Source organism: Sinocyclocheilus anshuiensis, unplaced genomic scaffold, assembly GCF_001515605.1.
Source record: "Sinocyclocheilus anshuiensis isolate Anshui unplaced genomic scaffold, SAMN03320099.WGS_v1.1 scaffold283, whole genome shotgun sequence".
In the NCBI taxonomy this organism is placed as follows: Eukaryota; Metazoa; Chordata; class Actinopteri; order Cypriniformes; family Cyprinidae; genus Sinocyclocheilus; species Sinocyclocheilus anshuiensis.
In genome coordinates, this window is record NW_015549605.1 from 531514 (window position 1) to 551362 (window position 19849).

The window sequence follows — 19849 nt, forward strand, 5'->3', positions numbered from 1 at the left end:
AGGTTTCCAGAGTACCATTAAAATGTGTTCCTCTATGGGCAAAATAAATGGAATTTTTACTTCCGGAACCCAACAGTTGGGCTCTATTTGAAATAGATCCAGCATATTTAAATAAACAGGAACCAAAATTGTTCTCAAAGACACATCGCCAATGTTGGGCAGCCAATTCTGGGAAAAGCCAATTCTTCTAATTAAAATTACAGCTATGGGTTTCATCTGTAGGTTCACACAGAAACTTGATTCTGCTTGTCATCCAAAGCACATTTTATTTTTTCTACTGATTTCTAGGGACTGCAGCTCTTAGATTCCTCCTGTTTCTCGCGGTCGCTTTCATGTCACCCTGCGTTTCAGTCTGCTGGTTTTTTATCTAAAAGCTGGAGTGCGTTTATGTGTGTGAGGGGTGCGCAGCAACACTCTGAAAATGTATTTATCTTTGTGTAATGGTATTTCATTGATATTCACAGCCGGCTGTGGATCAATGATCCCTGGCAGACTTGCTATTATTTAATTTCTTGTATCTAAAAGGCGTATCGAGGATTCAGCTAAATTGTTTTGAGCCAGTTTTGGCTGAGTCGTCACAAAGGCGCTGTGTGGGCTAAGGCACTGAAGTACAGATATCTACACACACACACACACACGTATCAGTATTCACACTATGGCACAAACCCTGAGCCAATCACAGCAGCTATGATCTCTCCCTCAACCAGTAGGAAGCTACAACCATCCACTACCAGCCAATCAGAACAGACCAGGCATAAGAGTGTGGAACCCAGTCAAAACCTTTATTACACATGAATCACATTTCTTGCTAACTGTAAATAAGCATATAAGACTGACAATATGAGCTCCAAAGGATGTAAAGAGGGGCAAAACAGGGCAAATGTTGTCAGTTAAAACTTGTAGTAACATTTAAAATAACATTTACATTTAGTCATTTTGCAGACGCTTTTATCCAAAGCAACTTACCATTTCTAATTTATTATTATTATTATTTGAATTGAATATAATAATAATAATAATACTAAAGAGTATTATTATTATTAAATAAATAAATAAATACACAATTTAAAAACATTGTTACATTTTTTTTTAACTCAAAATTTTAAGGATTATACTCTTTAAATGAAAAATAAACAAATATATACAGTTATAATTGTTGCTTCGTCCCTGGGAGCCCAAAATCTTTAATGGGTTAAGCACTGTTAATGAGAGCATAATGTTGAAAATATAGATTGTTAGGTCAAATATGAAATAGACAGATGTGACTGCTTTTCCCCAGTGGTTGGATGAGCTCCCAGTAAGAGCATCAAAGACAAGTACTGTTCCCTCAGATTACAGCAGTGACTCTCTCTCTCTCTCTATCCATTTGATAGACACCATACAGACCAGCACAAAACTCAACCATCACTATTTAGTTCCCTACTGAGCGCTGAGGGCAGCGAGCGAGCATAATGCATTAGCCGGCAAATAAAAAGCAGATTCAATTCAAGCGATGCGCGCACACATTGCTTCCCAATCCAGCATGTCGTTTATTATCAAGACTGATGCATCTGGGAATGAAGCGTAAAAACCAAAACAGAGATTTTCTCGGTGATAGCATCAAAGTTTCTAATTACGCAGTGAAGTATGCTGATGTTTACTACATACTCGCACACGCATAGTTTAATTACTGCACTCTCGTGAATGGCACTCTAAAAGTTTGCTGATTTATTCTTGTGAAAAAGTGCTGTTCCGTTAAAACAGAGCAGAGTGTAGGTGAATGTTTGCAAAAAAAAAAATCCTCTGAGGTTGATTCGTGCATGTGTGCGTATGATAATTAGCTTACAGGAGCGATCGTCCTGGCGGGAGACACTATCAAGGCCGGACAGACGGAGAGTTTGCTGAATGTCAAAGGGTGAGGAGAATGGCAGCGATGTTTAAAACATGAGGCCGCGACGGCAGTCCGCACTTTTCATTTTCGCTCGCCATTTCTCGGATTAAAGAGCACAACCTGTCTTCACATCTTTAGAAAGAGTTGCCCAATGGAAACACATCCTGTAATTCAAAGTTTCAATGTGGATTGACCACCTCTGCTGCCAGGCCAACCATGCACTCTCTATTTTTGACTGGCAGTTCATTACTGCACATTTCCTGTAAGTGCAGGTGTGTATATTTGGCATCAGAGGTGTGTGTAAGCGGAGTGATTACGGCCTGTCGGGGGAACGACAGAAGCAGAGAGGGAACAGTCAATGGTAAATAGATTCTGTGTTTCCAATGATGTGTCACAGTGATATGTAACACTCTAAACACCACCCTCCTCCCTCTCTCTCTCTGTCGCTCTCCTATTACCGTCATTCTGTCTTCATCAACCTCAGCTGTCCATCTTCACCGGCTTACCTACACTGGAAGGACGACACTACAGTACAAGACACCCAAAACAGTTAACGAGAGCGTCACATTCAATGACCTAGATATCCACGGCTGCTACAAACATCTACTCACTCAGTAATTTCTCAATATACACAAAAACGGAATTAAATTTTAGCTTGATTTTTAGGTGACAGTGTCCAACAGATTGTACCGGTGCTAAATAAATTACACGGCCTGCTAGATTGGACTTAAATAAGCAATTCCAGAAGCAATCTGAAGCCTTCGCACTTTTAAAACAATTTAAATAATACCTGACGTATCAAATGCTTCACTAACAGAATTTCTAGAGACACACTTGGTTGAATAATTCATTCAATAAATCTCTCATTGGGTGTTCCGATGCATCATTCTAAGGCAGCATGTGATTGGACAGTAAGGTCAATCTCACATCGGGAGGAACTATTTCTGTCAAAACTGAACATCAGGAATGTAATTATATCAAATGATCGCACTTTCTTTTACCATAAATATCTTAAAATGATACTTTCTTTGGCATTAATCCATACTACAACTTTAAACCTTAAAATAAAAATGGTTACAGCAAGTATTTGTTCAGCTTCAGAGGAAACAATCCATACGTGTGCTATGTTTGCATGTCAAAAAGGATGAAGGGTGTGTTTAAAGTACAGGACACTGAGCTGTAATGTAACGAGACCTGTTAGTTTACCAATAGAGCTTATTGGTAAAGTCGTGGCCTAATGGTTAGAGAGTCGGACTTGTAACCCAAAGGTTGCGGGTTTGAGTCTCGTACTGGCAGGGGTTGGAGGGAGGGGGAGTGAATGTACAGCACTCTCTTCCACCTTCAATACCACGACTGAGGTGCCCTTGAGCAAGGCACCGAACTCCCAACTGCTCCCCGGGCGCCGCAGCATAAATGGCTGCCCACTGCTCCGGGTGTGTGTTCACAGGGTGTGTGTGTTCACTGCTGTGTGTCTGCACTTTGGATGGGTTAAATGCAGAGCACTAATTCCTAGTATGGGTCACGTCACTTTATTTATGTTTCTCTGAACCCAGTCACCTGAGAAGTATTCCTGTGTGCGCTTTCCCACTTCTAAAATTATCTACAGGGAAGGATATAAAACATTCTTGTTTGAGTATGTTTTTTATGATTATTCAATAGGAATGATCCAGGTTCAATACAAATAAATTATCACTGTTAATTAGTTAATTATTGGCACCGAAAACAATCCCTCATTTTGTAAAAACCAACAAAATCACTCTGCAGTAATGCACTTACAGTGGGCGTCTATGGGGCTGCACAGGTAAAAAGCTAGAAAACACACTATTTTAAGAGTACAACCACAACATGACACTTTATTTCTGTCAAGATCATGTAAAAACCTAGCAACCTTTCCATGACATGTGCAAGGTTACTAGAAATAAGACCGTAAAACACCCACAGGAACTACATTAGTAAGGCAAAATCAGATGTTCATCTACCTAGAACTGTTGTGCCACAGCTAAAAGAACAATTTAGAAACGTTAAAGCTCAAATAACAGACTTTTAATGAAAGAATAAACATACAAATATCTAAACTCTAGGAATGCCTGATTAGACTTGCCTGGCATTAATGTAAACACAGTTTTTACAGATTCTAACATGGCAGATTCTCAAATTGGACCCAGAACATTGCTTTAAGGCAGACAAGAAAGTCTAAATTGGGAAATGTTTGGGATTTATGCATTAGCACTGCTGACTTTTCAGTCTGAGAGCACTCCAATTTGAGCTGGAAAATTGATTGCGCCTTAAAGCAAAGAAAATGAACAACAGAAGAAAAATGGGGAAAATAATGCGACGGTAAGGAAAAGGGAGACAGGTGTGTCATAAGCTGTGTAATGGCCTATTCAAGTGTTTGTATCCCAACAATAAAATCAGTGTGTCCCCTAGTGTTCTGCCTGACTTGAAGCAGTTACCTGGCATCCTCCCATTGATTCACTCCATTTGAGTCCAAATGGCAAAGACCAACAAACGGCCTCCCTGCCGGCCTGCTTCAGATTCACACTGACAGGAAAAATCAAATGCAAGTGATCTGTTCAGAATGGACTCTACAGCATCTGCAAAGCGGAAGAACATAACTGCCTGATAACATAACACAATGAACGAAAAACACATCCTCCAAACAGACAAGCAACATTCAGCCTGATCCAGCTGTACATTCAAGAAAAGATCAAGTCAGCATTCAAAGGTCAGTTAAGACAATGCAAGTTTTTAATAATAGGCTGCAAATATGCATGAAAGATTAACAATTAAAACCTGAACATTTAAGGCAAGTATCGCTATGACTGTATCTCAAACTCAACATTAAATTAATAACTCTTACTGCACTTTTTGTACTGGAGACGTTTTGACACAAAAATCACTTGTAAAAATAGTCTTAAAAGCATCAGCAAGAATGAGTTAAAAACAAACTAATCAGTATGTTTTACATTGAATGTCAAGTCAAGTCACCATTATTTATATAGCGCTTTTTACAATGCAGATTGTGTCTATAAAGCAGCTTTACAGTACTAAACAGGGAAATAGTGTCATGTTAACCATCAAAACACACGAAAGAATTCCATCACTGGAATAAATTCCTTTTTAAAGCATATTTAAATAGAAAAGATTTATTTTCAGTTGTAATAATAATAATCACAGTATTACTGTTTTTACTGTATTTTTTATCAAATAAATGCAGCCTTGGTAGCCATAAGAGTTTTCTTTCGGAGACACACACATACACACACACAAATCTAAATTATTCCAAACTTTTGACACACTGTATTATATGTCTATCAACTGGAAAATATACAAATGCATTGTAAATAAATAATGTATTTTACTGTAGGAACAGTGACAATGTTGGTAAAATTACTTGAATTATTATTGAGCAACCTTCTTCAACATCCTTGCACAGTGGTTTTAGTATTAGACAGCACCTCTCACATCATCTTCAGGAAAAGCAGAAATCTAATCATTTACAATCTATCATCCTACAAAGTTATTAAATTTGTTGGATTGCATGAGAAGATTTTATGAAAATGGGTCACAATAAACAGTGTAAAGGGAGTGAACTCAGAAACACACAGGTGCGGATACTGCAGGCTCATTGATTTTCAGTTTTTCTTTGTGTCTCTCTGCATGCTACGAGCATGTTGCGAGCTGTTAAAGGCTGCGTTCAGATCAACGTTAGCAGGTCATCTCTCCTGTACCTAGTGAGGCTTAATCAATGCACACTGACAAAAAGCCAACTCCAGACTGATGGCCATCTCTCCTGCTGTCTTTAAACACCATTCAGAGGATCTGTAATTAAGACACGTCCGTCTACCACAGGAGATCTCCATATGAAAGGCCAAATTTGTATTCACTTCCCTACTTCACTCTGTTTCTGCTATTTATGAGCCTCTTGTATGGTATTAGCAGGCTTTAGCAAAACACTCCAGCTCCCTTTTGAATTTCACCCAATTCATTATTATTTTCATCCTAAACACACATGCTCACTCTCCTTCAATACTTTACTTTACTTTACTTTTAGTCATTTAGCAGACGCTTTTATCCAAAGCGACTTACAAATAAGAAAAAGTAATTAAAACTAAAAGCTAAAACTCTATAAATACTATATATATATATATATATACACACACACACATTTAAGAAAATAAAAGAAATTAAATAAAAATGACAAATGCATATACAACAACATTTCAAAACTAAACATTTAAATGAAAACAAAAAAATAAAGCTAAAAACAATTCAAAATATTAAAAGAACAAAAGGTATGAGTATAATAATGATTCTAACATAACACTAAGCCAAACACCAAAAAACAACTACATATGTGTATGTACAACCACACACATATACTGTACATGTACATATATATAAATACATTCAATATATATATATATATATTATTTCATTTCCATTTTGTATGTTGAAGTACTGAAATAACTCAAATTAAATAAAACTAAAACTTAATAAAAAACCTATATAGACATAATAAAAAACTAATAAAATTACAACATTACTACAACTGTAACTAAAACTAAAATAGATAACTAATACAAATCAAACTACATTAGTTTATCAGTAATCCTAAAAAATAACACTGAGCCAAACACACATGCTAAAATAACAACAACTTACTGACATGGTTATAAAAAACTGAAACAGAAGAAACAAGTAGTAGGAAAGAGGAGAAATAAAAAGCGATACAATACAGAGGATCGAATCATCACATTCATCCAAGACTTGTCAAGGTGTCTTTGTGAATTTTTTTATTATTTGATTAAAAGGATTACTCAGCTTTGGGGTGTAAAAATACAAGAGAATGAGTGTGGGCGAGAACGAAACGAGAAAAAGCAAATGCTACGCAGATGAATGCATTAATTAAATTAGACCAGTGCAGACCAGAGCACTGCACAGGAAACACACACACAGGGCAAAATAATCGGAAATAGCGAGAGTCCACAATCTTAATTGCACACAAATCAAATCAGTCATGACCTGGAAAAGATAACGGACGCGTGAAATGAGAGGAGGTGAGCTGTGGAAAAGCGAAGAATTCTGTGTTTGTGCTTCTGATTGACAGATAAATAAAAGAGATTGATCTAGCAAATGTGGGGAATCAAGGCTGTGTGTGTGTATGTGTGTGTATTCGGCAACAGTGTGTATATTGCCTGGGACAGAACAATGATCTGAAAGTGAGCTTTTGATCAAAAGTTGTCATTTTATATAGCCAGATATATTCTTTATTCAATTTGTGCTGTGATTGAGCAAAAGCAAGAGATTAAGCAGAGTAAGTACCATGGTAAACCTAAATTGTGGTCCCAAAGGTATACAGTCTCAAACAAGGTTAAAAACTACCTTGTTTTTGAATGAACAGCTGATTTTGAACCCTTTACCTGGGGTTCAAAATACAGAGTCGGCTAAAGAAAAAGTGGGAATCAGGAATGGACAGTGAAAGTTATAGTGATCGCTAATCCCCTTTATCTGGATGTGAATTTGTCTAAATATAGACCTTATTCCAGCATCTCAATCCTGGATTCCATTCAACAGAACATTAATCATCAGGGGGAAAAAGTCTATACTTTTGAAGATTTACATTTCACTCACTCTCACATTTGCCATCATTTCGAGCAGTCACTGAACAAGGGTGTATTTTGATTTTCACTGTTTTGATGTGAGCCAAGATGTGTGTGCGTGAGAGATTTAAAGTGCTTAAACCTCCCAATGCCAGCACCACTACTGCTACCACTGCTTTTTTTCCTAGACAGGCCAAGTAATTAAAAAACCCAAATGAAAAAAACACATACTTAATTGGAAAAGGAGGAGGAAGAAAGCCCTCTGTCCGTTTCATTCAACTGATTAAAGGCAGCCGTCTGAGGAGTGCATGCTCCACTTTCAACACATTTTTTATGGTTTTTGAGCCATCACAGAGAGGGCAAATGTATCCAGAACGAAGACAGAGAGAGGAAGCAACTAAAAGAAGTGGAATAATAGAAGGGGTGAAGAAGAAAAAGGATGGTAGGAAAAGAGGAAGACATAGGACGAGAGTTAAGGAGAGAGACGCTAGTCCAATTAGCCTCTTGGTGTGGAGTAATAGCGCGAGTATGAAATGGATGGATGAATAGAGTTAGCGACCCCCAACAGCAACACCACAGGGGTTATTCCACATGACAAAGAGCCTTTAATTACCTCATTCTAGGCTCTTTATTTCCCTGTGGCTGTGCCACTGTGTAAATCTTTCAAATACAGGTTTTCTCTCATGCTCCTATTTGGGCCATGAAACATGTCATGTACATCTGTGGAACAAAAAATCTTGGTCAAAACACTCATTGTTTTCTTCACTACAACCATTATATGAAATACTTATTACCTTGGTGGAATGTGGCAATCATAAACCAGACCAGACCTACACAGAAAACTGTGGGCCCACAAGATAGAGGAGTTTTTTTTTTGTGGCATAAATGGCACAGATGCACAACCTCAAACAGCAATTCCCACCTAAAGGGTTTAATGGTAACGTTAACCCCAAAATAGAACTTCTTTTCTTCAAAAACCCATATGACGTTTGAAAAATGTCTTCTATTTGTTCATACAGTACAGTGTCAGTGGGGTTCAATGGGGTCGTTCAAAGTCATGAGGTTTCACAGATTTGCGTAAATTATGACAGAATTTCATGGTGAACAGTCCCTTTAATCAACCCAGCATAGGGCCAGTTGTGTCTTATGTGGACACACTTGAGTGGCCCGGGATCATCAATAATAAACCTGCATCAGTGCATTTCTCCGGGACAGTGCTCTTGCTTTGCAATACCTGGTAAAGGTGCTCTAATGAGGGTAACCCCACACCGCAATGCTCTTTCAGACACAATAATGAGTCCCTTTCACATGTTGTACCAAGCCCTGACCTTACTACAACCCTGTCGGCATGACCTCTCAAGGAAACAACCTTTTGCCCTGATTGCAGTGTTGAAAACCACACTAAAGCCTCTTCGGTCATGCACTATGAACTTCTGATCTTTTCTCTTAGAAGAAATTAAGCCTATTGCTTAACCCACGGTGACCACAATAAATATCGAAGATTAATCGAGCAAATCCCTTTCCTGTGTGGCATATCCCGGGGAGGGGATACGTAGTCAGCGGGCGTTGAAGCCTCTGCCCTTAACTGACCCTGATGCAGGGTGACTTCCGAGAGTTTAATAGACTGTCTATGTTACTCCATCAATCTCTTTACAACCTCTTGGTAGGACTCTTTATGTGCCTTCATAAGCCCGCAGGAGAAGATGAAGCAGCGTGAGAGGACGAAAAAGGATTGGAGATTGGAGAATGAACTAAGAGAAGTGCATTTCAGTGAAAAAAATGATGGGTATTGTAGAGGATCATGGGGGCATTTCATTTACAAGACATTCTCATTGTACCCAAGTGCTTTAAAGCTGATGCATTTACCCCTCTTCACCTTTCTCTCTCTCCCTCCCGCTCATATCTGCATGTCTTCAGCTCTGACAGCTGCTCACTTAATAGATCCCGTTTGACAGTGCATAAGCCAATTAAAATGCTGCTGATTTAATTGAGCTGGGCAAAATCAGCCTATGCCAGAAAATGAGTCCATTAAAGAGGCGATAGAGGCCAGTGAAGCGGAGGCCATTCATGCTGTGAACCAAAGTCACATCCCGTCCCTTGCATCCTCCCTCCACGCTTCACACATTCCCATTTGGGAAGAGCAGGACTCCGTGAGGGCTGAATGTTGATGCTGGATTACAAGCAAATGGGAGTCAATGGATGGATTTGTTCAGGGTTTTACAGGGCCGGAGTCCAGCAGAGTTTACCTGTAGTCCCAATTAAACACACCTGAACCAGATAAATCAAAGTATTTAGGAACACCAAAAACTTTCAGGCAGGTGTATCGGAGCTAAACTCTGCAGGAAAGTGGTCCTCCAGAACTGAACAACCCTAATCTAAAGATATGCCATGGTCAGGACTGTACTTCAGTTAAAATTCTTGGGGAAACATTGTGACATATTGTGGAACAAATCGCTCTGGAACGTCTGAGCCACGTTTAAAAGAACATCCATTTTTGTTTTCAGCATCATGATATTATGCCAATTGGGAGATAACTGGCATATCTTACACCACCAGGCAGAAAATTTCTATGCATCCTTTAAGCAGAGCAAGAGATAAAAGAAGCCACTTCATCTGGATCAAAATGAGACTGAGATGAGCAGCAGTCCCTGGTGCGTATACCCATAACTTTTGGAGCTAAAACTGGTTGAAGCATTCAGGTATCTTACACAGAGTTCTGCATAATAGAGGCTATCTTTATGGATAATTAAAATTCTTGATCATTCTCATGCAGACAGATTGAAGGTGCCTGAGGGTTGAGTATAATCTAGCAAGCATAACTTTCTCTCACTTTAATGCTGGCTTTTATCTCCGCAAAACCTTACTGATAGGCGAAATGTTCTCAAACTTCGATTGCTCTTTGGTGAAGGAACATCACAAAGGCTTCATTACTAGTAATCCAAACCCAACACCAGGTTCACGTAATCTAAAACAGCCACCTCGTGAAAATCCCTCCCAGTGCTCTGTGAGCCACGGATCCATTCCTGTCATCCAGTCTGGGAAATGAGGCATTAAAAAGTGATGCATACATTTAGAGACCCAGGCTCTTGTTCAATCAGAGCAGGCAAAGTCGTTTAGAGATGCCTGGACTGACCACTCACTCAAGTGTGTGTTTAAGGAGAAATAGGAAGGGAATGAGATTTCAGACATGACAAGGGGATAATGGATGAACTCGACAAGTAAATGACAATGAGATCTCAAACCTAAGAAGCGAGGTTCCTCCTAACCCCACTGTCTCTTAAAGTTAAACTGTGTGACATCTACAATGTGAAACTTTTCTTTCAGATCAAAATGTAGCCACTCAAACATGAAATGGTCTCAAGACACGGCCCGATTTCACATCCCAAGTTCTGGCTATTGCTTGTCACAGGGTGAACTTGACTTTACCAGGTCAGATCACTGCTGTAGCGACTGCCCCCCTGCGTGCTCCTCTTGATGGGCTCACTGAGGCAATGCAATAAAATCTGAAATGAGGAACAGCATGCCTGCCTGCAGAGAGAGGAGATGAGTATATGGGCCGCATCACTGAAGCCCTGCAGCTGTGGGTCTGTTTGGAAGACATAGTTCATAACCAGCTGGCTCCAACAAGTCATCATCTCTCCCTAACATACAGACACACACACAGCGCTCCCAACATTGAGCTGGTGCTGAGCGTTTGCCCGTAATTTCATTTTCTCATTGATGTCATCCGATTTGACAGGCAAGAAACGGCAGGACACAAATTGCCCACAATAAGATGTGCCGATACGCTCTCAAATGAAACTCTCTCTTTCTCTCACTCACTCACACCGCATCTCTTTTTCCCCCTTTAGCTCCTGCTGTCTCCAAACCTCATATTTTCTTTATAGGACAATGCAGACCTGACAAGAAAGTAGAAGGGGAATGGGAATGATTCGAACTCTGTGAGCCATAACTCTTTATATATCACAAGGACATGCACTACCCATCGTGCCACAGCTCTGACAACTTCATTTTCTTATTAAAGGTTCATGGCATCTTCATGACATTTCTTGTGTCAAAGACAACATTAGGCACATTCAGTACATCAAAGACCATATTCAGACTTGAAGTCACATATAAAAAGAAGCAGACAGATGCTGTGAGCCACACATTGTTGAACTACAGTATAAAAAAAAACCAATTTAAAACTAAAAACTCCAAAACCAAATGTCTCCCAAACACAATTACTTCGGAAATGTGCATCATATCAGCCAGGCGCAGGCGTCAGATTGACACTCACAGAGTAAGTTATGACACACTCAGAGTAATGCACTTCAAAGTCGTGCCGATCAAAGAGCGGGATATGTGTTGGAGCATGGGGCTTGATTAATCCCCTCGAGTGTGACTCAGGACTGTGTCGGCCCGCCAGCAAAGAATCGGTCGTCTCCTGAGCAGCAGAGTGCAGCCATGGGGCGACTGCAACATGCGGCAGACAGATTCAGCACCATGGAGAGCGCCCGCTCTGCACAGGTGGGAGGCTTGGAGATGCCATGCTGAGGTGTCGAGTGATGGGATTAATGAATCAATAACACATCAATAGGGAATGCATTATTGTAATCGCCTTCAGTGCTTAACGTCACATGAATCAGCCATGTCTTTCTGTGTGTTCACTGACTGTGTGAAAATTACAACATTGTGCCAAAGGTGCTTTGAGATGGTTAGTTATAAACAAGCAAGGCTTCCAAAGGAAGGAAGAGTCTGTGCTCAATCTGACTCTGGTGAGGTGTCGTATGACAGAAGCACACTTCTGTGATTAAAATTCAGAGGTATAAGAAAGAAATAACTCTGAAATCATAATCCTCAAATGCTCAGAAAAAGATTTAAAAGCATTGTTACTGACAGTCACACAGTCAGCCAAATTATATATGAACTACACAGCCAATGCTTTAAACATTATACTCACTAGTGTACTCAAGTGTAACATTTTGTTGAAAGTTTCTGCAATTATTATAAATATTTTATTAATAAAATAAACTATAAAATAATTATTTTGTATTATAAAAATGTCAAAAACAGCAACATAAAATATATAAAATATACACAAGTTCCAAGTTTTTTTTAAATTATATGAATAATTTGTATATGTTTTTATTTCATATAAGGATGTCAGTGCATTTGAACCAAATATTGCAGAAAATAAAGTTAAATGAAATAGCTTTGATAGGTTTTGTCTTTTCAAGCAATGAGACAGTCATGGATAGCCAGATAGAGAAAGGGAGAGAGAGGAGAGAGAGGGGGACTCTATTTCTTTGATTTATATCACTTTTATTGATCTCCCCCTGCCCTTGATGTGTTCTATCTCCGCCAGCTCTCAACTTTTCGGGACGCGTTGGTGTAAAAGGGCTGCTTTGAAGCAGTCCTGACAGCAGATCATTCAGTACGTTTGCGCAGCACAACAACATCGACTCACCCCAGCGTTGTCATGGTGACGATGGTGTACCAGAACGCCGCCGGAATGCTGGTGAACTTGCTGGCGGAGGAGCCCTTCTCTGCGTAGAACATGACGGTGGCGAAGATGATGATGGCCATGGTGAGAGAGAAGAGCAGGAAGCCCAGCTCGGACGCGCAGCTCTTGAGCGTGTACCCCAGGATGCGCAGTCCCGCGGAGTGCCGCGAAAATTTGAAAATCCGAAAGACCCTGAAGACCCTGAGGGTGACGAAGGCCCCGCTCACGTCCTCGTTGTCCGTCATGACCAGGCCAATGTAGTAAGGCATGATGGCCACCACGTCAATGATGCTCATGACGCTTTTGACGAACTTGTACCTGCTGGGCGCGGCGATCAGACGCAGCAGGTACTCGACGGTGAAGATCATGACGCAGGCCGTATCCAAACAAAAGAACGCGAGGGCGTAGCGCTCTCCGCACGAGACCTCCTTCGCCCGGTTTGGCCCGCTGCCGCACGGGACCGTCTCCACCACGTTGGCCATAACGGAGACGGCGATGAAAAAGCCCGTGACGTAATAAAACACCAGCGCCATGGTGCTGGTGTGCGGGTTCTCAAACGCGCGCCACATGGTCTCGCGGAATGACATATCCGGCAGCACCATATCTTTGTTGTTGTCGTTCTCCTCATCGTCTTGAATCCTCTCCACGTTCTCCCTCCTGCGATCTTTGTACTCCTCATAACAGCAGTCCCCTATTATCTCAGGAATGATGCCGAAGAAGGCCAGCTCCTCGTCATAGGCGGAGATGCACTCGTGGCGAGGGTAGTGCAGCTTCCCGGTTCGGTAGAAGTTGAGGATGTGCCTAAAAATGTCCGGGTCGCGGTCGAAAAAGTACTCGTTGGTCTCCTCGTGGAAGAAGAAGTCGCGCTCTGTGCTTCCCAGTAAGGTGTCGGGGTACCTCTCCAAAGTATTCCGCCAAGTTTGAAACCTAGTGCCGCTGACATTCAAGATGATCAGACCGTCCTGACCTCGCCTCTTGTCCCGCGGAGGCGGCGGCATCGGGGCGCTCGCCACGGGCATCCATCCTATGGCCGCGGCGCGCGCGAACGGTAGCCACGCAGCGACTCCGGCTGCCATGCTGACCCAACGTGCGTGACCCGGTGCGACTGAAGCAGGTTTTGCGCTCACAAATCCGCCGCGCGCAGAAAGGACATCTGGAGAGACACAAAGCGCAATCACTTGATTTTCAAACTTCAACGAAGGCTATTGCTCACGTGCAGGAGAACACTGCACAGTGAGTCATGTTATTTGTCAAGATCAAAGCATTCGAATGGCAAGGAGGAATTACAGTGAGCGTAGAAATGAATGGTGGTGTATGTAGTATGCATGCGTAAAAAAGGCTTTTCGGTCAAACACAAATGGCTAAATCTATATTTTACAGTGTAACCTATTGCTCAAGAGCAAGAGAAACAACTTACCTCCTCATAAATGGATTTTGATGCAAAAGTGCAGGTTTTTACACACAGCTCATCAGTTATAGTCCACTTTGAATAGCTGTTCCGCCGTTACGCACAAATAGGTATCCGAAACGCGCACTCGGAGGTTTTCTAGAGCAAATGCAACAAGTTTAGAAGTCAGGTAGAGGATTCACGTTGTCCAAGGGCATCCTTTTTTATCGTCCACAGCTTCTGTGTTTGACATTTACGCTCTTGGAGAAACCTGCCACAGTGGTCGTTTCATAGGAAGAGAAGACCACCCTGGCGAGAGCGCGTTCGGTGTTTGAAAAGCAAAAATTGCCACTTTCCTATCCGCTTCTTTTAACAGTAATCCAATGACCCGAGAGCTGTTTCGCAAGGTCTGCATGCGACCCAAGCAAAAAGTGAACCCGCAACAAATGATTCGCTGGAAGTTGCTTCATCCGCTATCGACGAAGATCTGTGAGTCTGCGGTGGAGCCCAAGTTGCTTCTGCTCACGGCGCATTGGAGGCGTGTCACGTGCTACCGGCATCGGTTAACACATATGAATGTAACAGCCTGTGTGAATGGTGCATAATGTACCTTAAGAAGTGTTACGGTAAAATGTTTACTTGCAGTATTTTGTTCTGTTGTAGCTACATGAAACGAACGTCCTATATTGCGCACTGTATAAAGTTATGCAGTGGCATTATCTGAATTATTATTAATCAAAGTTTGGCTGGAATTCAGTGAAGTGCTGAACCCTGAGCTGAGAGACTGAGGGAAAAGCTTTGCGGGTATTTTCACGTCTCAGGTTATCGATTCACACATTCAGCTCTGATAGATGTGCAGGGGTGGAAGCCGCTAGATGGAGACAGTTTTCAGAGGTGAAGGAAGATCAGACCTGTAAGAGCGAATGCATTCGAGTCATGTGAAGGTCTCTTGCTGTGACAAACACAACCAGCAAGCTCCAAATGCGATTATCTGTGTTGCAACTCTCTACACATGGGTCAATGACAAATAAGGATGGCTGAAAAGGAGAAATGCTGCACAAGGCAAGTGCTTTATGTCAGTTACACACACACACATATATAGCATTGCCAATTCTGTCAGGAACTGCGTCGCCTGTAATGAATATAACGACATGTGGTTAATCCACACTAACATCGATTTGACATGCAAATGTTTCCAAATATACATATTTAAAACAGCTGTAATCGCTGAAATAAGAAATAACAATCAAATAGATTTAATTCTATTTACTTGTTGAGATAAACTTAAAATTTCTGAACTCCAGGACTATATACCTATATATTTTTTAAGATAATACCCAGTCGGCGTGGCTTCTGACAAAATGGACTTCGCCAAAAACTGATTTAAAGGGGTCATATGATGCGATTTCAATTTTTCCTTTCTCTTTGGAGTGTTACAAGCTCTTGGTGCATAAACAAGATCTGTAAAGTTGCAAAGTCTAAAGTCTCAAATCCAAAGAGATATTCTTTATAAAAGTTAAGAGTCAACCACGCCTACCTAAAACAGCTTGTTCTAACACGCCCCCACATGTCTACGTCACGATGTGGGAAGATTTGCATAACGGCGCCCAAATGTTCACGCAAAGAAAGAAGGCGTAACTTTTAGTCTCGCTGTAGTATTGTTCTTGCCGCCGCTGCCATGTTGTGAAGAAGCTGTGTGTTTCAAAATAGGACGATATCCGCTTCGTCATGCCTAGAGCTGATCCGTGCTGGTCGCTGAGGAAATACATCAACTTCGCACTGTGGATCGCCGGATCGGCTTTCACCGTGGACAAAGTGGAGTCCAGCCCGGGGTCGTCACATGTGGTTGGTCAAGCCCGCCGGCCGCGCTGTTCTCAAGCCCGCCAGCTGCCGCTCACTCTAACCCGCCTGCCGTTCCTCACTCTAGCCCGCCGTGTGTGACGCTGTGTGTTTCGTTGTGAAAGCGAAACTACTTTGTTTGGCCGCTTTGTAAAAATCGACGCGTTTCAGAAAGGCGGGGCATAGAGGAGCAACAATAATGTACATTATGTGGAAAATAATGTGTTTTTTGAACCTTAAACCGCATAAACACATTGCATTACACCAAATACACAATATTATGTTCTTTTTAGCAATGTCTTATGACCCCTTTAAACGAGTGAACCAAAATAGCTGCGGCAGCTCAGAACGCCATGTGTGTGTGTGTGCGTGTCCCCGTGATGAATTTCCGGACGATGACCCTCCCTCTTCTCTATTGCCTTCCAAACTAGTCACATAGACGTTATCACAGATTAAATGTTGGGAGAGAGAAAAAGAGAGTTTTGATCTCAAAGGTTTGCTGGGTTTTTCTCTTCAGCACCGCGGACAGCGACCAGCCACAGTTGCACTGCCACGTTATTGATTATTGGCAACGCGATTCAAGTGCTTATAGCCAATTTCCATTATGTTTGAGATGTATTTTTTCTCTCTCTTCCCCCTTATTACACTGCTTAAAACGCAGAACTGTATTGATATTCTCTGCCTTCTATACGCTTTTCTGCAATTCAGCTCAAATGCACTCACAGAATGTACATTCTATTCGAAATTTGTTTTTCGTTTGTAGCCTACTAGAAATTAAGATTGGTTTGAAAATTTAACTTTGAAAATCCACTCATTCAAAATAATTGTAATATTTGCATACTGATTTGAGATTGGTCTTCTTTCTTATTTTTCTTATCTATTTGACAGTTCCCAAGAATACTGTGAACTTTGGTGTAGCATGGGGGGAAAAATAAATACAATAAATAAAAAAAATAAATGCACAAATCTGATGTTTCTTTTTGTAAGATCATTTAGTTGTTATAAATAAAGTATTTTATAACATAAAAAAACGATTTTATTAACAACACTGAATATAAAAAACATATATAAATAATTAAACAAACAAATAAATAAAATAAAAAAATTGTAGTGTATTCAAGTTTAACCATTTAAACTCTTACCCTTACCCTTATATATATATATATATATATATACAAAAAAAATTTATATAAAATATATATTTAGTCCCAAACAAGTGACAGATTAATTTAGGCCACATTCAAACGCTATTACTTTGAACTATTCTGGCTTTTTAATAGGGTTGAAACACATGCAATTCATATATAAAATAAATAGGAAATAAAATGCTTCATAATAAAAATTGTACAACCTTCTGAGGCTGACAAGCAACCTTTTCACTCACCATCAAAATGGCTGTGAAGCAGCATTTCAATTACACAGCAAAGCTTGCAAGGCAGCAAAAGAAAAGTTCTATTTCCTTTAGGAAAAGCAAATCTACTTTAGGAATGTCACGGGCAACCCACACTCGCCTTCACACAAAACCACACCACTCTAAACTTAATTCATTTCCAAAGCTAACAGGATTCCCTCATTTGAGCATTCTGTACCGTGACCACGCACTATGTTTGAAACAGAATGAACCAGAATAGAAGTGTTCAGCACCATCGTAGTCAATTTAGTGACTTGTGCTCAGAGCATTTCCCTGCCTCGGGCTCTTAGAGAAATGGCGCCAAAATATGACAGGCGCCGGTGTCACCATGGTTACCAGTCACGTATATTTCAGTCCCGTGAGCTAAACCTGACAGTATTGATGCGCGTATTTGCACGCTACTCGAGAGACTGTGCACCCCTACAGTTCATCGCCTTAGCATGATAAAATTCACACCTCAGTCGAAACTTAGAACTTCTAACTTTACCACCGGGATAACGCTCTCAATCTGCGATGGACCTTTGAGCTTTGCATCGTCCGGTTTAAGTGCCAGACCACAGCTGACTAGACCCCTATACATTTACAGAAAATGAAAAGGAACATCTTAATTCAAACTCTTTTAGCTGGAGGTCAAACCACAGAGACACGTTCATTAGAAATGATCCTTATCATTGGAGACTGGACTAGGAGGATATCAAAAGGGCTGTTTCAGCATGCATGGGAGTTGGATATGACTTTAACTGACTGACTGATCAGTGTATTTGAAATTCTGCAGGGTTGACATGAAGCATTTCACCATTTATTATGTTCAACTTCTCTCTCAGGCCAAACATTATTTTGCTGGTCATGTTCGGCCTTCAGGAATGTCGCAGTAAGTAAAAAATAATGATTGAAAGTCTTGATTTGGGTCTAAAGGCAGGTATATAAAAAGTACCAGTCATGACCATTTGGACACCTGACTGAATATGTTTCTTCATTTTACAAGATAAATAAAGATTTTGACATTATTTACTCATCTTCACTGATTCTCTGCTGTGGAACACAAAATATATATTTTTTAAATGTCTGTTTTTTTTTCCTTTTTGTTAACACCTAAGAAAAAACATGCTAAAGAATGACATGAGGGTGAGTAAATGATGATAATTTTCATTTTTGTGTGAATGGTCCCTTTAAACTATCCACTTACGTAAATGCAGGATATTTGCTAAAAAGTAACTCACTCTAAGGCCATTCAAGATGTAGATTGTTTCTTCACCAGAACAGATTTGGAGAAATTTAGCATTACATCACGTGCTGCTCACCAATGAATAATTTGCAGTGAATGGGTGCCATCAAAATAAGAGTCCCATCAGCTGATAAAAAAAATCACAATAATCCACAATATGACTACAGTGCATCAATTAACATCTTGTGAAGTAAAAAGTTGTGTGTTTGTAAGAAACTAATTAAACGCATTTTCTTTTACTTCAAACCATTGCTTCCAGGTAAAACATGAGTCCTCTATCAATAATGTTGCTTTCTTCATTGAAAAAGTCATCTTCTGAATCAGGAGCGAAATATGCACAGATCAAGTACCATTTAGGAATATTATGGATTATGGACTGGCATTTTGCCCAGAAGGGACAGTTAAACTAACTTTTTTTCATTTGTGTAATACCTACTGTATATGTGTGGTGAAGGTGAGTGATCTGAAGCACTCATTATCTCTGCAGTACTCTATACAACGCTGAACAATATAGCACTTGCTTCACTGCCTTGGCCATTACTCATACATATAAAAAGTATAGGAGCAATATACACCCCTCACTTGTAAAAGTAGATTAAATATGTACTAAAACTCCCACGAGTCACTCATTCAGCATCAAAGCGAAAGCAATCCCGTATAACCATTTTTAACACACATAAAATTACGCAAAATAACATCCATAAATCTTAATCCAGAAAGAGAGACAGAGAGAGAGAGAAAGAAAAAATGAAACGTTCCTGAGGAAAATTATCCTTACTAAAGAAGAGAGAGAAGAAAAAACAACAACTCTGGCTTCTGTCTGGTTTTCCCATCAAGCTTCACGCAAACACAAGCCAAGCTGTGAGTGACACAATATCATGAACGCCGCTGGTGTTTTTCAACCCCTCTGACAGGATCCATGGTAACGGTATAACCGTAATAATGTCATTTTTCATACTTGACAATGGCGCTCAGAGTGAGCAGCCACACCGGTCGTTCATCACCCCGCGTGGACTGGACCGAGGGCCT

The 19849-nt window shown here is 40.5% G+C and overlaps 1 protein-coding gene across 2 annotated transcripts in view; it reads right to left on the bottom strand.

Annotated features, from left to right (window-relative positions):
• The window catches only part of kcnd2 (potassium voltage-gated channel, Shal-related subfamily, member 2), a 120488-nt gene extending 105653 nt beyond the window's left edge, over nt 1–14835 (bottom strand). For both annotated transcript variants that reach the window (XM_016447452.1, XM_016447451.1), the window contains exons 1-2: nt 14376–14835; nt 12923–14111 (exon numbers count right to left, since the gene is read on the bottom strand). In XM_016447452.1, coding sequence (XP_016302938.1) covers nt 12923–14034 — 1112 coding nt within the window. In that variant the 5' untranslated portion in view covers nt 14035–14111; nt 14376–14835. The remainder of the gene's footprint in view (nt 1–12922; nt 14112–14375) is intronic.
• Nucleotides 14836–19849: the final 5014 nt, after the last annotated feature.